The sequence below is a fragment of the Triticum aestivum genome, chromosome 5D (genome assembly GCF_018294505.1).
Source record: "Triticum aestivum cultivar Chinese Spring chromosome 5D, IWGSC CS RefSeq v2.1, whole genome shotgun sequence".
Lineage (NCBI taxonomy): Eukaryota > Viridiplantae > Streptophyta > Magnoliopsida > Poales > Poaceae > Triticum > Triticum aestivum.
The window spans coordinates 520,714,717-520,738,504 of NC_057808.1; the positions used below are offsets into that span (position 1 = coordinate 520,714,717).

Here is a 23,788-nt window from a genome sequence, read left to right on the forward strand (position 1 = left end):
CCGAGCTCTCCCCTCCCTCTTCCTCCTCTCCGCCGCTACCAGAGGGGCGCTCGGCGCTGGCGCGTGGCCCGATGATGGTGGCGGCGGGGACTTGGCGCCTCCTCCTCGGATGGAGGGCTGTGGCTCCTGGGGCAGCGGCTCCGGCCAGTGGCGGGCGGCGACGACGGGTGCTGGTGGGTGTCCTCCCATGGGTGTGTGGGCAGCGTGGAGGTCGCACTCAACGGCGCAGCGGTGGCTTCTCGCATCCCACCGGGTCCCCTTGAGAAGCTTCGGTCCCGGCTCGATCTGCTCCGATCTGCGTCGGCGGTGGTCCCTGGCGGTGGAGTCCGTTGTCTTGTCCTGCCGGGCAGCCGGATCTAGCGTTTGGGTGTGATTTCAGGGGAAACCCCAAGCCGGCGCGGCGGCCCCCCAAAGTCGACGTCTTTGGCGCCGATCCCCTCCCTGGAGGCTTTGGGGTGGACCCTCCCCCTCCCACCTACCCCTTGAGCTCCAGCGAAAGCCGACTCTCCCCTGGTCTGGGCGTCGACGGCACATCGGTGGCGTGCTCCTTCTTGAAGGCGGCGGTCGGGATTGGCTTTTGGTGGTGGAGTGGGCGGTGTCACGGTTCCGAAGCACGGCAGCCTGATGTTCCTGCTTCATCCTGCTCGGGCTCGCCCTTGCGTGGTGAACCTTCGGTCTTCTTCATGGTGGCACGTCTTCGTCTGACAGCTCGCGTCCTGTGCTTCGTGCTGCCTCTGTCGGCTTTGGTTCTCGTCTGGATGGGCCTCCGTTGCTCGTGGGTCAGCGTTGTCGGCTTCTCCTATGGCAGACCGGTCACCTTGAGATGGGTTATGTGGTAGCCACTCTGCCGGTCGCCGGTGCGGCACCCATAGAGCCTGGGTGAAAGGGTAGTGGCCCTTTGCGACAGTGGAGACATCTCAACTGTTGCCCAAGTTTGGGTGGATCTTGAAGGAAATATGCCCTAGAGGCAATAATAAAGTTGTTATTTATATTTCCTTATATCATGATAAATGTTTATTATTCATGCTAGAATTGTATTAACCGGAAACTTGATACATGTGTGGATACATAGACAAAAACACAGTGTCCCTAGTGAGCCTCTACTAGAATAGCTCATTAATCAAAGATGATTAAGTTTCCTAGCCATAGACATGTATTGTCATTTGATGAACGAGATCACATCATTAGGAGAATGATGTGATGGACAAGACCCATCCGTTAGCTTAGCATAATGATTGTTAAGTTTTATTGCTATTGCTTTCTTCATGACTTATACATATTCCTTTGACTATGACATTATGCAACTCCCGGATACCGGAGGAATACCTTGTGTGCTATCAAACGTCACAACGTAACTGGGTGATTATAAAGATGCTCTACGGGTATCTCCGAAGGTGTTTGTTGGGTTGGCATAGATCGAGATTAGGATTTGTCACTCCGAGTATCGGAGAGGTATCTCTGGGCCCTCTCGGTAATGCACATCATGATAAGCCTTGCAAGCAATGTGACTAATGAGTTAATTGCGGGATGATGCATTACGTAACGAGTAAAGAGACTTGCCGGTAACGAGATTGAACTAGGTATGAAGATATCGACGATCGAATCTCGGGCAAGTAACATACCGATGACAAAGGGAATTACGTATGTTGTCACTACGGTTTGACCGATAAAGATCTTCGTAGAATATGTAGGAACCAACATGAGCATCCAGGTTCCGCTGTTGGTTATTGACCGGAGAGGTGTCTCGGTCATGTCTACATAGTTCTCGAACCCGTAGGGTCCGCACGCTTAACGTTCGATGACGATTTGTATTATATGAGTTATGTGATTTGGTGACCGAATGTTGTTCGGAGTTCCGGATGAGATCACAGACATGACGAGGAGTCTCGAAATGGTTGAGAGGTAAAGATTGATATATTGGGTGATAGTATTCGGACACCGGAAGTGTTCCGGATTGTATCGGGTACATATCGGAGTACCGGGGGGTTACCGGAACCCCCCGGGGGAAGATATGGGCCATAGGAGGGAGGCACACCAGCCCACAAAGGGGTGGCGCGCCCCTCACAGGGAAGGAGGCCGAATTGGACTAGGGAAGGGGGCGGCGCCCCCCTTTCCTTCTCCCTCTCTCTCTCTTTCCCCCTCCCCCCCTCCGGTAAAAGGAAAGGGGGGCCGAATCCAACTAGGAGCCCAAGTAGGATTCCTCCTACTTGGGCGCGCCTAGGGCCGGCCTCCTCCCCCTCCCTCCTTTATATACGTGGGGAGGGGGAGCCTACAACACACATCAATTGTTCCAAGCCGTGTGCGGCGCCCCCCTCCACAGTTTACGCCTCCGGTCATATTCACGTAGTGCTTAGGCGAAGCCCTGAGCGGATCACTTCACCATCACCATCATCACGCCGTCGTGCTGACGGAACTCTCCCTCAACACTTTGCTGGATCAAGAGTTCGAGGGACGTCATCGAGCTGAACGTGTGTAGAACTCGGAGGTGCCGTACGTTCGTGCTTGATCGGTCGGAATGAGAAGAAGTTCGACTACATCAACCGCGTTAACAAACGCTTCCGCTTTCGGTCTATGAGGGTACGTGGACACACTCTCCCCTCTTGTTGCTATGCATCTCCTAGATAGATCTTGCGTGAGCGTAGGAATTTTTTTGAAATTGCATGCTACGTTTTCCAACAGATGTAGCCGGTGCTCAATGCTTGCACGGGGTGTCCTTCCTCTCGTGCTCCCAGATGGCTAGTTGGTGTAGGCGTAGTGCTGGTCGTCGGCAACGGTGTTGTGTGCTTGGCTCCAGTTGTTGCCATTGTGTTGTTCTGCCTGGAACCTTGTATCTTCTTTCCGCTTTGCTTTGCATTCATCCCCTTTGTAATGTGGTGCCCTTGTAATCCTGGCCGGTTGATGGCTTTGTTAATTCAATGTCGGGCTAGGTTCGAGCTCTCCTCGGGCTCGGCCGGCGCCTTTTCTCTAAAAAGAAAGACATAAGGCAACAAGGAGGCGTCCAACTTTTCTCAATGACTTGTCGGCACTGCGGCAAGTCCTTCTGTCTTTCACCAGCCACCACGACAGCGAGAGGATGGGGGAACCTTAGATCTATGTGTCTGGTATGTGTCTTGTCGGGCAATTGAGTTTTTTCATCGCTCGTGAAGTTTGGGCAGTGGCAGCGATGTGAATAGTGGTTCATCGGCTTTCCGTATGTCATAGGCCTTCCTGGGAGTGGTATTGATGAGTCAGAGGATCGGTGTCGATCGCCGAGCACTCAGTCTGGCGTGATTAGCATTTATCTCTGGCGACGACATGCAGAGGGGATGATGTTGCCGCATATTTTTGTTCTCCAACTCCATTTCCGTCTGTTGAAGCCAGCAAAATACTATTCGTCGGGGAACTTGTGAGGTTTGTTCCCTGTTTTGTGTTTGTTCGTTTCCGCAAAAAAACAAGGGCGGTTGACAATCACGATTACCAGTGTCGGTCCAGGATCCAACAGTAATCATCATAGGATTGTGCACGTAGCTGGTTGCCTAGATGGGATTTCCACAAGGCAGTTTACTAGATTCAGGCCCTCACTGTCGAGGAAACACCTTACTCTTTCTTTGATGTAATAACGGTGGACTAGCCCCGTATGAGAACTAGGGTTTTGAGTACAATGGTGAGATCACAAGGATCAGGTAGGTATGAGATGATTTCCTAGCCATGCCTTATATAGGGGGACAGAGCTAGGATTTACATGATTACCTGGTCGGTGAAATCTAGCCTAATCTCGTGGGATACTCCTAAATCCCGGTCGTGATAATCTTGTACACCAAGTTGAATTTTGAGGGGCTTTACACCAGCGGCGGAGAGTCATGGGGACCAAATCGGGCCATAGCTTGTTTTTGTCTTCGGCTTTCTCTCTAGAGTTGTTACAAATTTGGCCCAAGAACCACCGATGGCCCACTGAGCAAGTGACCGGCCTGTCCTTCAATATGCTTGACGCTCCGCCACTGACTTACACCAAGTTGATGATGCATCCCTCCATTGTTTAGGTCGTGGGCTTGGGCCGCCCTATGGCCCAATGAGCCGACTGCCGGCCTACGAGTACACCCAGGGGTCTGCCATCATCGACCACTGTGGTATTTTCTCAACAACGAAAGATCAGCCAGTGTGAACCAATACCCTGTTATTAATACCAGTCCTTAATTTGGATTTCAAATGAACTTGTTAATATCAGCATGATCTGGTCACGCAAGGAAAACCCGGGACGCACTGTTCAATTCTCCATAGGTGGATAGAGAGGGACCTACCCGGGTTTCACTTTCATCCAACTGGCTAAGCTAGTTCAGGCAGTGGTAGTGCCACAACGCGGCAAGGCAAGGCAAAACATTCCCCGGGAGTGTGAGCCAGCGTACGCTGTTGCACGGGAGTCAAACGACGGATCGCCATCACCGCCACGGCCGTATCTCGTCGGAGCGCGACGGCCGGCGCAAGGTCGGCACCATCGCAGCCGTCCAACCGCCCCCGCCGTGACATCTCTACCGCCCCTAGAGCCAGCTAGACCAGCACCACCTCCCATCGGCCATCATCCCGTCATCCCTAGCTCACAGGGCTCGTACAGGCACAGCCCTCTATCTCTGACGGGTCAGCAAGCGGGCCCACCAGCCACTCACTCACCTCACCTCGCCTCGCCCCGTCTCCCTCTAACATTCCCCCCCCCTCTCTCTCTCTCTATCCACCCACATGCGCTCTCTCTCCTCGAAGCCCCGTTTATTTATTCTCGCCTCTCCTCGTTCCCCCATCCCATCCGTCTCTCTCTTCTCTCCTCTCTTCGATTGCAGTCCATGTCCGAGGAACAGTAGTTAGTTCACAGCACAACACCACCGCGGCAATTAGTTTGTTAGTTAGCTTGACGAGGCGTGATCAAGGCACCTCGGCGTGAAGCTCTAGCTTCTAGCTAGCTCTGGCGGGCATGTTTCCGGCGGAGGCGTCGTTCGCCGGCGCGGAAGCGGCCATGCTGCCTCCCTTTTTCGTGGGATCCATGTGGCAGTCGGCGCCGGGCGGCGGCGCGGCGGCCTTGTCCGAGGAGGACGAGGTAGCCGCCGCTGCTGCTGCCGAGGCGGCGCACGACCGCGCGGTGGCGGCGACGCGGAACCACCGCGAGGCCGAGAAGCGCCGCCGTGAGCGGATCAAGTCGCACCTCGACCGCCTCCGCGCCGTCCTCGCCTGCGACCCCAAGGCATGCAATTTCATTACACATCCAAGTCCTGTGCCCTCGTGATTTCCCCCTAATTTAGTTTCTGCGCAACATGCTCGATGCGAGATCGATCAAGCGAAATCTTTATGGAAGAACTGGATTGCCTGTCATCCATCTGGAATTCTACCGTGGATTGCAGTGGGTAGATGCTATCCCCATGAGTAGCTAGCTGTGCTAAGGTTCTCAGCTCAGCTAATCCTTGTGATTAAAGCTGGATTTTGTGTGTGCAAGTAGCACTAGAATGGAGCCTCTCCTAACTACTAGCTGCTATCATCCTATGAATGACACCGACTAGCTAGGTCAGGTTAGGGCTGCCTCGTCTCTTGGCTTGTTCCTCTTCATGATTTGCTTCTTTTGTGCCTAGTACCATGTCTACAATTTTGCATAATTTTTTCACCTTCTCCTCTCTACCCTTTTTCATTTCTGATCAATCATAAGCTCTAGGGTTCGTCATCTGAGAGATTGATTGTGCAAACAAGATTTCTTGATGAACTTTAGCTCATGAACTGATCTTGTACATGTGTGTTTACAGATAGACAAGGCAACGCTGCTGGCCAAGGCGGTAGAGAGGGTGCGGGAGCTGAAGCAGCGCATGGCCGGCGTCGTCGGTGAGGCGGGCGCCGCGCCGGCGAGCCACCTGTTCCCCACGGAGCACGACGAGATCGTGGTGCTCGCGTCGGGAGGCGGCGCCGGCGGCGCCGCGGCCGTGTTCGAGGCCTCCCTCTGCTGCGACGACCGCTCCGACCTCCTCCCGGGGCTCATCGACACGCTGCGCGCGCTCCGCCTCCGCACGCTCCGCGCCGAGATGGCCACCCTCGGCGGCCGCGTCCGCAACGTGCTCGTCCTCGCGCGCGACGCCGGAGGACACGCCGACGACGACTACTCCACATCCTCCGAGGACGGCGGCGCCGACTTCCTCAAGGAGGCCCTGAGGGCCCTCGTGGAGAGGCAGGGCGCGGGCGCCGGCGACCGGCCCAAGAGGAGACGCGTCGCTGACATGAACATGCAAGCGGCTGCTTGATTAATCAGCTAGCCGGCCGGCGGCCATAGCTCCTCATGGTATCAGCTGATACGGTTGCATATGGCGATCGATCTCATGCATGCCATGGTAATGGTACTACTACTATACAGCGTGTTAATTTGCTTTCAAAGTAAACTAGTTTTGTGTGATGGTTAATTAGTTTCAATTCTCCATATATACCACTATATGGCTGACTCTCCTTGGTAATGCCAATATGCCATGTATAACTAGGGATATATATTACTACTCTTTTACCACTAGGGTTTGCTTGAGCTTTAATCAAATGTTGCTTCAAAGCCAGGGCAAACCCAGCCCCTAAAATACCAGTTAATGTCAGAATATATGCACAATGCAAAGTTCCAGACTTGATGCCATATGCTACATATACATTGGATAACTCTGGAAGCATTTCTGTTTACAAGATCCCACAAGTCCATTTTTGATCATATATGCTGCATGCATGCATGCATGTAAGACAAGTCTTCGGATCAAACAAAGATGTTTGCATGCATACATGTAGCAATGCATGGCAAGACCTAAGATCAAAACAAAGATGTTTGTTCCAACGCATTGCATAGCAATGTAGCAGCATGCTTCCTGTCTGTCTGGTCTTGTGAATGAATGAATGTTTGGGGCTTGGACATATTGAATGATCTAGGCATGCATATGCCAGATTGATTGTTTGAATATGGAGGAGAGGAAAGGGGAACCAATCAATGATTGCTTGTGTTGGTGCATGCTGCAGTGCACAGTAGTATGGCTAGCCAGTGTGGCATGCAGCAGAGTGAGCAGCTAGCTCTCATGACTACACATGAGTGCATGCATGGACTAGTTTGCTAGTACTGGTACTACATGCATGCTGATGCCTGCTGCTGCATGCCCTGTCTGGTCTGGGAAAGGGGGGAAGGTGGATGAGCTTTTGTTTCTTGCTGGTTTCCTTTTGTAATCTTGCTCCTCTATGGCTTTTTTAGAGGGAGGAGGGAGGGGCAGAGATCTCCATGTCAGGCCACCCCACTGTGTCTGTGTGCATGCTCTTTTGTGGGGACAAAAGGAAGACATGGGTGTGTGTAAAAATGTAAACTTGTAATCAAGTCATTGCTGTGATGTGCTTTCTGCCCACACTAGCTACTTGCTGGGGCTGGCAATGGCATGGCTACTTTGCTGGCTAGCTTGGCAGTTGGCATGCAGAAGTAGGTCACATGAATACACATACCTAAACGCTTGAATCTAGGGCGTGGAAGTAAATGTGATTGGTTTTGTTATTGTGACACTGGGTATTTGGTAAGTAATCCATGGGCATGCCAAGTTCAAATGGAAAAAAAATCAGGCATTTCATGTACGCAAGCAATAATCAACTAAACCAATAAGTGTCTTCTTTCTGAAAACATGAATACAAATTGGCATCCATGTCCATATTGCAATATACTTGAAAATAGTGAGAAATCGAGTTACAGCATACATAAGAACTTTGGTTCATAGGATTCAAAATAGATAGGGCACATTGTTATGCAGAGACCGGATAAGACTTCATTTCAAGTGAGGTCTGGGTTTCTGCCTAGTGGTAGGTTCATAGTGGTGCATCCATGTTGATTACCTAGGGTTCCAGTCCTATCTCATCCGGGTGGGTTCTATCTTACCCACTGGACATGATTTTTGATATCTTGGTGCGATGTTTTGAGTGAACAAGATATCCCTTTAAAAGAGATAAGCATATTCCATGTATCAATACATAATCAACACCAAATAATGAGTTTGATTTCGACAGGGAGAGGAAAATAGGATCCTATAGAGATTTTTCCAAGAAGTTAGACTCGGTCGAAATTTTCCTTTAAAACTGAGAGCAAAGTTCGCACATAGAAATTTTTCCAAAGATTCATTACTCAATAAAAAATCCAAGGATTTAAACTCTTAAAAGAACAAATTCATTTGAATTATTGAAAGCTAAGAGAGAGGCCAAAAGACACATGGAGTGCAATACAATTACTGTGGGCACAGATTTATGTAATTATTTCATCATAGTTTCCATCATTGTTTTATCAATACTACTAATAATACATCATTAAGGAGGACAGACTTTCAGAAGATCACATGCATATGTGTACGTAAGGCTGTGTCTCTGCGGCACAGTACTAGTATGTCGTTGCTAGTTCCAATCTTTTTATCAGACGAGAGCAGCTGCAGGAATCACATGTTTTCTACATCGAGATAAGAAAAGAATGCCGTGTGTCTGTACGACTGTATATATACATATGTATGTCAGGGCAGGGCAGGGCAGGGCTGGGCTAGATGGTAGCTAGCAGGGCATGGCGAAAGTTCTGATCCGAGCTCCAGAGAATGCAATATTAATTGTTGAGAGTTATGATGCGTACGGGTATGCATTGTTTTCATGATTTAAGCATGTATTTTATGAAAAAAATAACCATTGAATCATCATGGAAAAATAAGTGATTCACCATAAAGCATTGGAAACTATTTTGAATGTGAATCCAATGATATATTTTTCATGGTATACAACTAATATTTTATCAATCAAAGTAATGGAGAAACGTCTTTCCATAAACGCGGCCCTATAAACCCGAACAGAGAAGATATATGACGCCCTCTGTGACCACCTAGGTTAGAACTTCATGTTTGAATTTCATTAAGTTACAAATTATATATGGAAAAAATCTGTTTAAAAATGATATATTATTTGGTTCAAAATACAGTATCATGTGCAAATTTTTAATGATTATGAGTCTTTAAACGTATGTGACGCTCTACAAAAATGAAGGGCTACAGATCATAGTCATTACCAGCAATCTATCTATAAATACACTATATATGCTCCTTTATTTTGGAGCTCTCTCATTTAATTTAGGTGTTCAATATCGGATTTGGTTCATGATTTGACTGGGTCAACAATTTTGATTGAAATTATTTTGAATTTGGTTCATAGTTTTTATTCAATTGAGGTGTTCAGTTCTGGATCAGGTTCCCAGTTTTGACTGGATCAAAAATTTTGTATCTCAATATATAGACATGTAAATGTCTTGCGTGTTCTCAAAAAAATCAAGGGCTAGAGTGAAGAACAATAACATTTTTTTGTGAATACAAGAACAAGAACAATTATCCATTAAAATGCAAGAAAAAACTTTACATTTCTCCTTTGGCCTGACTTTATAGCGCTAACACTCTATTTAGGGATTATTTGGATTGTAAGATTTTCATAGGAATATTGGAGGATTTGAATCTCAATGAATTTTCCTATGAAAGCAATTTAGATCATAGGGTTGAGACTATAAGATTTCTATGGAATCCATTCCTACGCCCCCTATTCCATAGGAATATCAACATGAGCTGAAACCTTATTTTATTTTTCCTTTGAGATGCTCTCTCTCTCTCTCTCTCTCTCTCTCTCTCTCTCTCTCTCTCAATGCTTTAAAACTCCTATGGTTATTTCCTATGCACCATCAAAAGGTACCTCTAACAATACCCGCAAAAAAAAAGGTACCTCTCACAAAATTCCTGTGTTTTGAAACCCTTTATAACTTCATAGTACATGGTCTTTGAATCCTACGTTTTTCCTGTTCCTAGGTTCTTGAATCTCCTGCAATCCAAGAAAGCCCTTACAGTTGATCGAGCTGCGATGGACAATGTTGGAGGAGCGATCAAAGAGGGAGGGAGAAGCGATAGAGTTGGCAGGGAACAAAGGGTTTGTTTCCTAAAAAAAAAAGCTTATCTTGGAGTGTTCAAATGCACCACGGTGTTTCACCTCCGAAACATTAACATGTCTTTACTTACGGTTTTGCTAATTCTCAGCTGGGATTTTCTTAGTCCTCAATTGGTATCGAGTATTGTTGATATGATGTTAGAACGGTGCAAGATTTTATTAAAAAAGAACTGAACTTTGAGAACAAACCCTACTATTTTTCCAGTACACATGATCAAGTTATTACTACCGAGATCAGATTTTAATGAACAAATTTTGTAAATCAACTAAGGGTTAGCCAAGTTGACAGCTATCGAGATCAGATTTCATTTTTTTTACAGATGAGTAAAAACAAATTGGTGGATATACATGAGAAAATTTTGTAAGAGTAAAAAAATGTATGAATAAATTTATAAGACTGACTGAAAAATAATTATATTCCAGTCCATGAAGACATAAAAAAAAAATCATGTTTAACTAAATTTGCTCTGGTCCTTTGTCCAGTGCTAGCGAGACAGGCTGCCTCTTCCTTTTATGGCCGTGCCGCCATCGACTGCTGGCGGCCGCTCGTCCAGTCGTCCTCCAGATTGCAGACAATGAGCGTAAATAAAATGGCCGCAAGACGAACACGTGCATGTACACGAAAGTGACAACACGACGAACCAGTGGGAATGTGCATTGATGAACATATATCCTTGTGTGTAGAGAATGTGCATGTGTCGCTGTGCACGTACGTAAGCCTCTAAATTAGCCGCCCTGCACGGTGGCAATAACCGGAGGGCAAATACGAGTTCGTCACGATGGATGCATATCTCATACTACACGTGTGTACGTATTTAATTAATGTATATTCCCTTTTAAAGAGAGTGGAAATGAAAGAAGGAAATCCCAAACGCCGATGTGACTTCATGGCTTGCTGGATGGAACCTGGAATCAAATCCTCGTGCTGATTTTCCAGGGACGAGGGCCAGTGAAGTGCCCTAACACTAAGGCTGGTCACAATGAGCAAGAACATAAGCTAGTAACTTACATACTTCCTTAGACTATATTACTACCTCCATAGTGGGTAGGAACATCTATGTAGTGTCATGCAACGATGTATTTATTAGGTTATAGACTCATTGTTTCTTGAAGTGTGCGATGTTTCGGTAACTTAGCTAGTTACCACAAGCACCTCTCTCTTCATTAAATATGTGCCACATAAGCAAAGTTGTATTGGAGTGTGTGATGTTACTCCTAAGTTCCTCCCCATTGTGACCAGCCTAACAGTGTCTGCCGTACGTCCCTCTCCCAACAAAGCAGTGTCGTGCGACCGCCGAATGGCTGCAAAAACCATGAGTTGACAGTACTCATTATCTATGGAATTTTTTTTTCAAATGGGTAGTTTCGCGCGAATTTCATAGAAGATAGTTTCTTTAATGAAAGAGCAAAAATAAAATCGGGTCATTTCAGCATGTGCCAAATTGTTTTTGAACTAGATTCAAAGCTAACTAAAATAATGGTCAAAATCCATCATTACTTTCATGAAATGTTTGTGTTTCAATAAAATTTGAATTCTTCTCTTCGCCATCCAGCCAGCGCCTTTTGTCTCCTACCCATGTACTCGACTTGCCACCATTCCCCCGGCTAGGTTGAAACTTTTGTCAGTAATTTTGGTGTGTACCAAAATATTCTTTTTCTCTCAAAATGTTGCACTAAAGTAAAGATAGGTTCAAATTTCGGTCATATTTAGATGAGAAAAGTTTTTTTTTTTGCTCACTCAAGTTCTTGAGGGAGATATTAATTTGGTCCCTCATCTTTTCTGGTCGATATTTTGATCTTCATGTTTCAATACGGAACACAATTTCCTCTAAGATCAGAGACAATGGGTTAAACTGATGATGTGTTACTGGTTTTCTGGTAACTAGTTGGCACGTCGAGCCACTTAAACGAAATGCCAAGAACCTGTCCACAAATAACAAGGCAAGCCCGAAGCCGTTGGTCAGCTAGCGCCGAGGGGCTCCGTGACGATGCCCTCAAGAGGATGACGAGGCACAAGGCCACCGTCGTCGAGCCCGAAAGGACGTACGAAAGTTTTCACCCCGGAGCCCTGGTACCGTAAGGTCAGAGGACCTACTGCGACGCCCTCGAGAGGGACAGTCGTCGTCATCGTCTCCGGCGCCGTCCGGAGCGGAGCTATCATGCATTCACCTTTACCAAGGGCGCCTATCGACGGTGCCATCAAGCATGTCACCTCCGCTGTGTACGTAGACGGGGCGGTCTGACTCTACCACCACCCCAGGTCCATCCAAGATCCAGCTCCATCAAAAAAGATACTAGAGCTCCATCAAATGCGTACGTACGGCGGTGGTTGCGGTGGTGTGGATGGATGGACCCAGAGCACGTAGGCACGTAGTACGTACGTGGAAGCCGCGGAGAGAGATGGACGGCCACCGGCGCAAGTAGCTAGCTCGGCGTGGTGACGGCGGGTACTTGTCCGTCCGTCGCGTGGGTACAAAGGAAGCGTGCCCGCACGCAAGGGGATCGGGCGCAAGTACTACTACAGGGTTGGGTCCGCCTCACCCTCGTGTACGAGTCGCTAGGCCCGGGACGGGACCATCCTTAATTTTCACACGCAGACAGGCACGTCTCTCTCGTTCCCCACTGCTGTCATGTGCAGTTCGGTACGTGATACCTACGGTAGTAGCTAGCTACGCGCGCACGCGGCCTTCATTTCATGTGCCCCTCGTCGCACGGAATGTATGTATGCCAGTACAGGAGCTGCACTGCATCGGTCTTGATCATCACGTATGTATATGTGACACGTACGCTGTACGTACAAGCAGGGAGTACTGTGTATGCATGCATGCATGTGTGTATCCTTAATCTCCTCCTTATGTGGGGCTAAAGTACTGGCCATGAATGAACGAGCAGGCTTGTACTGACCATGAGTACGTTTTTATTTAATAATTAACCAGGGTATGAGAAGGAGAGAGGAACACACACACACACACACACACACACACACACACACACAAAGAGAGAGATGGCACCACAAAAGACAGGGTGTGGGAGAGGAGCGCGTAGAGGATCCGGGGCACGCGTGCTGCGAGTTGTGTCAGCGGCAATCATCATTCCCTTTGCCGGTCCCATACATGCAACGCAACCAACCAAACGCTCTGTCCCTTTCTTCAATCCCTCCCTCTCCTCTCTCCTCTCTCCTCGCACGTGACGATCATGCCGTCATGCTCAAAGGCCCCGCGCCCGTCTCCACCTCGCCACTCTCCCTATCAATTGCTAATCATGTTGCCACCTTTTCATTCCTCTAACTAATCACAGCTAATCATCACCGCGTCTGCGTGCCCGGCCTTAACCGCTTTATACAAACATCGCCTTTCTATCTATCTCGGCTTGCTATAGCTCCTTCCAATCCTTTTTGCATACGTTCTCCTCCTTTCACACCTACCCACCTACACTACAAGCTTGTTGCATGCATTGCCCGCGTAGCTAGGCAAAGGGCTCTAGCTTTCGGTAATCCAATTCCCAAGTTGGCGACAGATAATCTCTTTGCTTTGACACGTTAGACATGTGCTTAGAACCCCGTCATTACCATACTCCTATAACTGCTTCAGTGGGGTCCATCGACAGCTCCACTGAGATTTTTCTTTATGTCCAAATGTAACCTAAAACATCATGCTTTTTTTTGCGGAAAGGCGGCCAAGACCCTTTTTTTTTGCAACTTATGATTAGCGAAACTATCATTCTTGATTTATAGGATGCGCATTTATATGAGCGCTTGCGTCTGTACTGTGTTCAAGATTTGTAGGATGGAACCATATTGGCATATTCTACGTACTCTCTCCGTTTTTATTTACTCCGCATCTTAGCTTTGGTCAAAGTCAGATTTTGTAAACTTTGACAAAGTTTATAGACAAAAATATTAACATATACAATAACAAATCAATACCATTAGATTCATTATTGAATACACTTTCACATCATATAGATTTGCTATTGTAAATAGTCATATTTTTTTCTATAAACTTTGTCAAACTTTATGAAGTTTGACTTCAGTCAAATCTAATATGCAGAGTAAATAAAAATGGAGGGAGTACCAAAACTTGGCGCGGTTTTTGGCGAAAAGAGAAACAACATACAACCAACGGACAATCAGTTAACCGTCTCCAGGGTTGGCCGCACACAGCCGCCGCCTCCTCTCCAATAAAAAGTCTAGGGTTCCTCTGCCTTCTGCCGGCACCGCCGCCAGTCCGCCTTGTCTCCGATGGCCTTAGGGCTACTGGGGCGTGGTGGGTCTCAGCCCTTGCCGATGGGAGGGCTCCATTTTTAGATGTTTTCTTGAGTTTTCTTAGGGTTTGTGTCCTACTCAGGAAGACAAGACGGCGGCAGCTCCCTGAAGATGGAATAAGGTTCTCCCCACCTAGCCCCTGTCCAGTTGGTGCGTCTAGTATCGTCGGAGGGCGCATGGAGGTGTGCCTTCGATGGACCTCACAGGATCCGTGCGTTGGTTGTCTTTGGTGGATCTACTCAGATCATGTCTTTATTCGTCTACATCTGTGCGTCTTCGGGTTGGATCCTATCGATCTATGCATCTCTTCATCGGCGGCGATTTCTGTTCTGGTGTGCTGGTCCTATGGGACCTTAGCACGACAACTTCTCGACTGTCTACTACAACAAGTTTTGCCCAGCTGTGGCGAGGGAGAGGCCATGACGAGGCGTGCATTTGGCTCGTTTCAGTGCTTGTAGTCATCGCTAGGTGGTCTACGGATCTGAATGTAATTTTAATTATTTCCAGTGTTCGTTGTACTGTCATGGTCGAAGATGAATAGGGGACGGAAGTTTTTCCAAAAAAGGAATGACCAAATAGTTGTTGCCAATTGGTATGTTCCTTTTTTACCAAGGTGGAATTCATAATTGCTACACTTGTAAAACACGCAAAGGCTAGCCAGATGTCACACTCTCTCGCTAACCCAACAAAAAGAGTTCCGACTCTTGTGTGGACCACGAATTGACAAGAAGGTGGAAGAACCTACTAGCTACTTCCATCAAAGTAATTACGAACAGACACAGACGAATAACTTAATTATCCAATCTACCGAAAAGAACCAATGGTAAAATGTGGCAAGCAGTCACAAGCTAGGAACCAAGCTGGCCCGGAGAGTCTCATCCATATATCCATCATCTTCTACCTAGCTAGCTCTCCACTTTGCACTCCTTGGGAAAGTTATTACTTTCTTTTGGATCTCCAAGTCGTAATCACTAATGCGCAGGTCAAACCACGGCGCCTAGCTCGCTAGCCGGCACGGTAATGTACCACGCTCAAGACGAAAAGGGGTATGAATGATCGGTAGCTTTTGACATGCGCGCTCGAGAGTCCATGATTAACCGCGAGGCGAGGCGCTAAAAGACGAGGAGGCGGCCAAAAAGACCTTTGGAGCCATGGTCGATCGACGAAATGAATGGAGAGATAGATGATCGTCGACACACAGCCTTCGTGCCCTACTCTACTGCATGACATGTTTGGGTGTCTCCCTGTCCTGGCCGCTGCGTGCAATGGTAAAAAAGGGGTAAAGGTGGTTTGAGTTGTTCCTCGGATCGTGAGAAGTCACTCAGTCACTCTCGCTCGTTCACCAACGGGGTAGTCGCCGTGCATGCATGCGTGCTCAAAAGAAGAGACTCGGGCGGAGTGGACACGCGCGCACTCGCACGGAGCGCTGCATGCATGTGAGTGTCAGGAGTGAAAACCATGTTCGATCGACCCGAAAGTTACTTTCCCGGCAGATGATCAGCGCCACGATCGAGCGCGCACCACCTTTTCTTAATAGGTCGATGGGATGGAACAAGCAGTAGTTAATCTGATGCTTTTTGGCAAGATTAGAGAAAGCTAACCGTGGTGCATGCGTAGATCAACTACGTTATTCTAGCATGTACTAATGCTGATGGGCTAAATTATTAGTCCACAGAGAAAAAAAATCAGAGGCCCGCTCAAAATTCTTGTAGTGCCCCTGGACCGTGTGCATGCATCCTACTAGCACTGTACTACTAGTCACGAACAGTATGGTGACTGATGCTCACTGCACGCGACAGAGCGAAATGCTACATGCATGCTTCCGCTGAAAGGAAAGCCTGAACCGAGACTGTAGAGGCAGGCACGCCACAGTTACGGGCACTTGTCCCGCGGGGGATTCAGAATAATTTGCCCATCCATCGATCATACTGTGGTAAGCAATTAGGCTGGCATCGGGCGCCGCGCCCCTGTGTGAGACTCAGACAGCGACCGTTCCTGGTTTGAGCCAAAAGAGAAGGGAGAAAGGGAGAAACAATTTGTATGATCAGACCCAAGCGGAACAGTGTGCGCGCGCGTGGTTGAAATGAAAGATGCCATTCTTTTCAGATCGGAGTTGTCACGGCTTTTGCACGACAGCCCCCTGCTGTTTTAGGACAGAGGTGGTGTCTGTGTGTGTGTTGCCCATATACAGTTTCCAAGTACAGTTCATGCGCACCGAAAGCTAGTCTGGCCATGGCGAGAGAGAGAGAGAGAGAGAGGGAAATTAGGATGATTAGAGGTCAACCGGCCCATTGGCCATTGGGAGTTTTGGGCAGCTCGCACTGGAAAAAAAAATCCTGCGTCGCTTTTGGTGGAAAAGCTAGCCGGCCGGCCGCCCGGACGACACACGCAGAGGCAGACGACGATCAAACGAAGAGAAGAAGAGGAAGTCAACATGCATGCATGCACGCCACCCACACACATCATATCCGATCCATCACGGGGAACGGCTTTACGAAAGTCTCTCTTTCGTGTGGACTGTACGCAGCACTCGCACGCTAGCTACTTCTGGTCAACAACACTAGTTATCAGGCAGCTATCGGCTCATCGGCAGTCTATATATCTTTATTCCTTTTTTCCTTTTCGATTCGAAATAGGCTTCCCCTCCTTTCTATCGACAGCTCTGCCTATGGGGAATGTGTCGTCGTGGCAGCGCCTTCAGCTCCCTTCGTGGATTTGTGATCGATCGGTCGTCGTCATACGTAAGTACGTTGTGACGAATCATCATCATCATCATCATCTTCTTCTTCTTCTTCTTCTTCTTCTTCTTCTTCTTCTTCTTCTTCTTCTGTCCGCATGGACCTTTATTCATTTTAAGAGACTGTATGCCATGCTAGGTAAATTATCTGTCGAATTTTCTTTCAAGAAAGAAACATCATCGGTCGAGTTTTAGAGGTAGGATCTCTCTTGGCCTTGGTTTGTCTGTCAAGGTCGTCTCGTCATGGACTTCAAAAGCTCAAATCATCTTCTACACACTATGCCAACTTTTCATTATCATCAATCTGAAAGCCACTTCTGTTTTGTTAATTACTGCAATTTTCTCACTCGCCATTTTGTTATCCGGGTCCGCAATTTTCTCACTAACTCTTTTTTTAGGGTATTTTCGAGGATAATTTTCTCACTCACTCATGCCATCGAAAGCAAAACTGGGAACAACCCACATAAAGCCCAACCCATCTACCAGTATTTCCGGCTCGACCCACTTTCAACTAGAGATTTCTAATTTCCCACCTAGGAATCCCACCCACACCTCTGGCTTTGTCTCAAAAAAAAAAAAAACCTCTGGCCGCAGCGACGCTGTATGGCCGGCCCGTTTTACGGGATTGGCTGCGTCTTTCTTTCATCGATTTTTTTCTGTTAGCTTTATTCAGTTTCCTACTTTTGTAATTATATCCATTTATTCATTTTTCAAAATAGGATATTTTAGAACAAATCCAGGATTTTATAATTTTAAGATCTTTCTATAATTGATGGAAAATTTTAAAATTCGATTTTTTTGAATCATCTACATTTTGTAATTCATGGGCCGATTTTGTAATTCATGAACATTTTTTAAATTTGGGAACAAATTTGAAGTCATGAACATTTTTGAAAATTCTAGAACAATTTTGAAATCTCATGAAAAATTATAGTTCATGATTTGTTTCTAAATTCGGGAACAATTTTGAAGTCATGAACATTTTGTAAAATTCGGGAACAATTTTAAAGTCATGAAATTTTTTCGAAATTCATGAATATTTTTTTATAATTTGAAACAATGATTGTGGTAACAATTTTTGAATTCATGATCACTTTTAAAATCCATGATTTTTTTTTAAATTTAGAAAAAAATCAAATCCGTGAACTTTTTGAGATTGTGAATATTTTATGATATCCTTGAACATTTTTCAAATTCACCATCTGTTTTTAAATTCATGATTTTTTTCGTATTTGCAAATATTTTTGAAAATTCTTGAGCATTTTTCAATTTCATTAAAGGGGAAAATTAAAAAGAAGCAGGGGAAAGAATAATAAAACAAAGAAAAGAAAAACAAACGACATTATAACCTTGTTTGCAGCCCTCATCTAGAGAATCTTGTTTTCAATAAAAAAAGTTAACATGCACAGAAGATGCAGGTCTACCTTCTAACGGTTTATCACTATATATTATCTCAATCCCATTCATTTTTTGGTAAATAGAAGTTTTATTCCATAATTATAGTGTTACAATCAAAGAGGCTTATTCAAAGTTCGACTATAGTTTGCCAGTCGATTTGCAACTCTGGTTTGTTCCCACTGAATCTTCTGTGGAATAAACTCATCATTCATCAAAGCTCTAATCTCCATGATGAGATGTCCATAAACGCTAAGCTAGCAAGTCCATCACCTGATAACACAGATGGTGCCTCCGAGGAATCCGGTTGGACAAGAATCAGGAGGTTCGTATGTTGAATAGCCAACGCCCTCCCTTACATAAGAGCATGTGTCTCCACTTCCAAAGTATCTCTGCAGTTGAATATAAACCGATGGCAAAGATAACACTCCCATCATATCGCGTGAGTATCATACCTGGAGCTACCGAACCATCCAATTGTAGGAATGAGCTTTATCAATAGATAAAGCGGCATGGTGCACGAGCAGAGCGGCACACGCGAAGGATGACAACACAGTGCATGCAAGTGCCACGGAGCTGACTTTCGTTTGCAGCTGTTGTCCTTTCTTATCCAAGCGGCAGGACATACAATTTCGCGCGCGCGCGCACATATACACACACGCACACAATTTGGTATATACAATTTCTTCTATAATTTGCACATCATTACCTGCAGGCATTAGATGAAATGGTATTCTTCTTTGGGATCTATGACCTGATCATGCAAAAATCCCGTTATTTCCTCTTGAAGTGCTCGTATGCGATCCGTTGGTAGGAGTTGATCCCACATCTGTTGCATCTATATTAAAGAAGGAGATCAATATGAATATATTAGTTGTGTGTATATATATTAGATCATGATAAAAAGAATTGTGAATTGTGTTTATGTACCAAAATATTTCTTCCATTGTTGCTCCTTTCTGTCATAAAGCGAATGTTCTCGCAAACGTAGTATGCACATAAATTATTCCCCGATGCCTGCCTCATGCACTTTACGAGAATAGAATTCAATCAGATAATAATTAATCAAGCATGATAATGGTATTGAAACTAGAATTAAAGAGATGCGCGGACGTAGCTAGTATTACTTAATTACCCTAGGTCACACCCATTTCAGCTCTTGTTTTCCATGGGCCGATAACATCTTTGATGAACTTTTGCCAAACCCTACCCGGCAAAAAAAATGAATAATGGAGTTATTAATTACTTGATATCAGGAAATGAACTAAAGAGTCCGACATAGTGCGATAATGATTGAAATTACCTGTCGAGCATCATATTCACGTTGTGGTATTCTTTAGGTTCTTTAAGTAGTGAGTCTAGTAATTTAACTTTTCTCTCGCCAACTTCAATGATTAGCAGGATCCAGTGAAAACTGCATGTGCACATGTTTGTATAAGCGGGCATGTGCATAACTCATCAACTACACTTATTAATATCTAGTAAGCAAAATAGAATTTGTAGTACAAGACAGTAACACTCACCCGAAGTTGTAAGGAAGTAGTATTTCTGGTCGGGTATTTAGTTGCTTCAAAAACTCTAGCAAGCTAGTCTCTGTGTCTTTTGCGCCGATTTTCCACACACCTTCATTAACGGTATTTGGGTCAATGAACCCAATGACATAGAATCTATCTCTTTTCATTTCATAAATCTTCATTCTGCATAATACCACATAAAAAATATAGTGAGGATAATTACAGGCAATGAACGAGCACAGCTAGAGACTTAAATTACAGAAAGAAATCACTTACACACAATAGCAACTGACGAGAGATTTTTCGAGTGCGTCTTGACTGAATAACTGAAACATTTCTTGAAACTCAACCCACAAATATTTTTCATGGAAGTAATGCTCTGCCGTGACTTTCACCATAAGGCTCTCTCACCCGTTCTTTATTTCTCTCAGGTACCAGTCATGCAATCTGCGCATTTTTGTTGATAGAAGCGGGACCTCCTCATGCCTGACCAGAGGTTGGCCGGGGACATATTTTCCATGCTGCTTCCTCCTCTTGAATCATGGGGAGATCCTCGATGCCTAGGAGTTGTTCAACAGTGACACCGGCCTCTCTAGCCATCTCTCTAGCAGCTCGGTTATTACCGGCTTATCGGCGGTACTCACATGTGATTGTACAATAAGTGGGGGGATCGATTGCACTGCCTGTTCTCCCAGCTGGGAAATAGTTTTCCCGCTTTTCTCACTACCTGTAAGGCTTGACTCCTTATCTTTTTGTGCACGATATGACTTGCTAATAGGGCATTCATAGTCTGATTGGATTTTCTTCACAATCAGTTTATAAAGATCCAAAAATTGTTGTATGAAATTCTCTGGTATTTTCTCCTTTGGCAACGGGGCGGTTTCTTCGCAAAAAAGGCCTTCACTTCGGCATCAACTTGGGCATTGGTTTCGTCGACAGTCATGTCGTAAGCCCACTTCTTTTTGGCAGGGGAGAGGCTTTCTTCCTTGGTGATCTCTTCCACTTTGGAGAAGGCTGACGCGCCCGTGATCGATATGGCGGACTCACGCTGATGGGCTCCGTCTCGGGGTGGTGTGGAGTCGGCTGACGCGGTGGCGAACTAGCGTCGCGCTCCGTCTCGGGTGGGTTGGAGTCGGCTGACGCGGCGGACTTGGAGGAGGAGTCGGCTGACGCGACGGGCTTGGAGGAGGAGTCGGTGGTCTTGGAAAGACGATGCAATCCTTTCACTACAAAAAAAGACACATCCGTGACATTTTGGGCCGAACGAATTTTTTTCCTGTCATACATATGACACTTCTATGACGATAATTGTGACAAAACCTGGTATCATCATAGATGTGGTGGGCTCCTACTTCTATGACAAAAAATCATGACAGAAAATGGGCTTTTCGTCCTGGGCGGGCCGGAGACGCAGTTGCATGACATTCTTTGGGCCGTCCATGACGGAAAAAACCATGATAGAAGCGAGGGCGAGGAAAATTTCGGGGAGTTCCCGGTTACGGTGGGAGGTCGGGGGCCGAGCGATGCGCGTTTCTCTCGTACACGTACGCGCGTGTGTGCGAGGCGTTGGCTCTAACTGAACCCGAGCGAGGCGTTGGGCTCTAACTGAACCTGAGCGATTGCACTGTAGGCTACGCGTTACTGAACCCGAGCGATCGATCGATGGCTGTTAACTGAACCCGATCGAGCGATTCCTTCGCTACTGCTGCTAACTGAAGCCAATCGATGCTGCCTCTGGGATGAACAGTGAGCGTTGCGGGGGGGTTTGGATGAACAGTGAGCGGTGGCGTTGCCTCTGGATGAACAGGACCCCGTGGTTTGGTGGAGGGCTGGATGAACAGTAGACGGTGGAGGGGTGCCCGTGGAGAGGTGGTTGAACAGGACCCCGTGGTGTGGAGGGTTGGATGAACAGTAGACGGTGGAGGGGTGCCCGTGGAGGGGTGGTTGAACAGGACCCCGTGGTGTGGAGGGCTGGATGAACAGTAGACGGTGGAGGGGTGCCCGTGGAGGGGTGGTTGAACAGTAGCCGGTGGAGTAGCGCGCGGTGGAGGCTGGATGAACATGAGCCCGTGGAGGCTGGAGGAGGTCGACGGTGGAAATGAACAGTATCCCGTGGAGTCCCGTTTTGCGGTACGCCACACCCCTCCCGATGAACAGGACCCCCGTTTTGACCGTAGGAGGTCCGTTTTGCGGTACGCCACACCCCTCCCGATCAACAGGACCCCCGTTTCGACCGTAGGAGGTCCGTTTCGGCCGTTTTGCGGTACGCCACACCCCTCCCGATCAACTGGACCCCCGTTTCGACCGTAGGAGGTCCGTTTCCTCCGTTTTGCGGTACGCCACACCCCTCCCGATCAACAGGACCCCGTTCCGAACGTAGGAGGTCCGTTTCCTCTGTTGTGCGGTATGCCAGGCCTCGTTTCCATCGCCTGTTCCGCCCAAGCCCTCCCGATGAACACGACCACGCATTCCATTCCGACCCAGCCGGTTGGCTCCCACGCGTTCCGTTGCCTCCCGATGAACACGACGCATTCCGTTGCCTCCCCATGAACACGACGCATTCCGTTGCCTCCCTATGAACACGACGCATTCCGTTGCCTCCCCATGAACACGACGACGACGCTGTTTCTCCGTTCCGACCCAACCATGTCAACGAGCCCTCGCCGTACGTATGCGCGAGTAGGCGTTCGAGACCCCGCCCGTATGTACACATACGTGGCCGTATTTTCTTTCTTGCACCCTCGCCGCTGTACGTACGTGTACATGCTACGTGCGCGCCTCTACTACGACACGTGCGCGCCTCTACATCCACCAGTATATATGTACGTACACGTTCGCGACCAGAATGACAACGCTACGTACGCTTCGACCAGGTGGGTCCCGACTGTCAGGCACTTCCTTGCGTGCGAAGATGTAGCTGGTGGGTCCCAGCAGTCAGGGGGGCGAATCGTTTTTTTTGCCCGGATGCACTTCCTTGCGTGCGAAGGTGTAGCTGGTGGGTCCCAGCAGTCAGGGGGGAAACGTTTTTTTCGTGAAATACGGTGGCCCGTCCGGTGGGTCCCCGCAGTCAGGTGGAGGAATAATTATTTTGCGCGTAATAAGGAGGCACTTCCTTGCTGCGGCTGTGGACCCAGCTGTCAGCGTCTCCACGCACAGTACTCTTCCGATGGAAGTCGGTCGTTGACCACATTAACCATGCCGCGCCGAGAGCACCACGATGGTGGACGACGGCAAGGCCTAGGAAGGGGAGGACACGGAGGCAGAGAAGACTCGACAGTTGTTTCCCACGCGGAGGGGAGTACGACTGTACGAGGGTTTACTGGTTCGTCTGCCGTCGCCGGAGAATAACAGCAGGTGTGGGTGAGTAGAGGGGTGGCTAGGCCAGCGATGGGAGTACGGTGGGGCGGTGAGGCCTGCGCGGCAGCACAGCCGGCCGCGGGGAGGAGGGAGCAGGCAGTCCCGCCGGCGCTTGTTTGACCGGCTGGAGCAGGAAGAGCAGAGATTGAAGAAGCACGACGGCCGTTGGATGGACATCCAACAGTCAGTGCTTGTGCGTCAACCTTTTTTTAGGAAAGCCTCAAATATGTGGAAAACAGCATACAACCCATCTGCCATTATTTCTAATAATTTACAGCCCATTTGCTAATTCTTAAGGTTTTTTTTGGAGCCCATATTCTTTTTGTTAGCATTACAGCCCATATTGTGGCCACGGTTAAAAAATTATACGAAATTTTGCATATTTCGGTGCGGTCCGAACTGTTTTTAATCCCAAAATTTCGACTCACATTCAAACTGATTTTAAAAATAAATGTATATCAATATAAAATCCAACAAATTCTCCACGCATAAAAATTAATGTAATTTAAAATCTTGAAATGAAAAAAAAAGATATTTGAAACTAATTACTGGTTTGATGTGTTT

At 47.2% G+C, this 23,788-nt stretch overlaps 1 protein-coding gene across 1 annotated transcript; it reads left to right on the forward strand.

The window, feature by feature from the left end:
- Window positions 1-4,737: 4,737 nt before the first annotated feature.
- Window positions 4,738-6,619, forward strand: LOC123123409 (transcription factor bHLH106). The gene is made up of 2 exons (XM_044543911.1): window positions 4,738-5,206; window positions 5,757-6,619. The coding sequence occupies exons 1-2, from the start codon at window positions 4,940-4,942 to the stop codon at window positions 6,243-6,245; spliced, it is 756 nt and encodes a 251-aa protein (XP_044399846.1). The 5' UTR covers window positions 4,738-4,939; the 3' UTR covers window positions 6,246-6,619.
- Window positions 6,620-23,788: the final 17,169 nt, after the last annotated feature.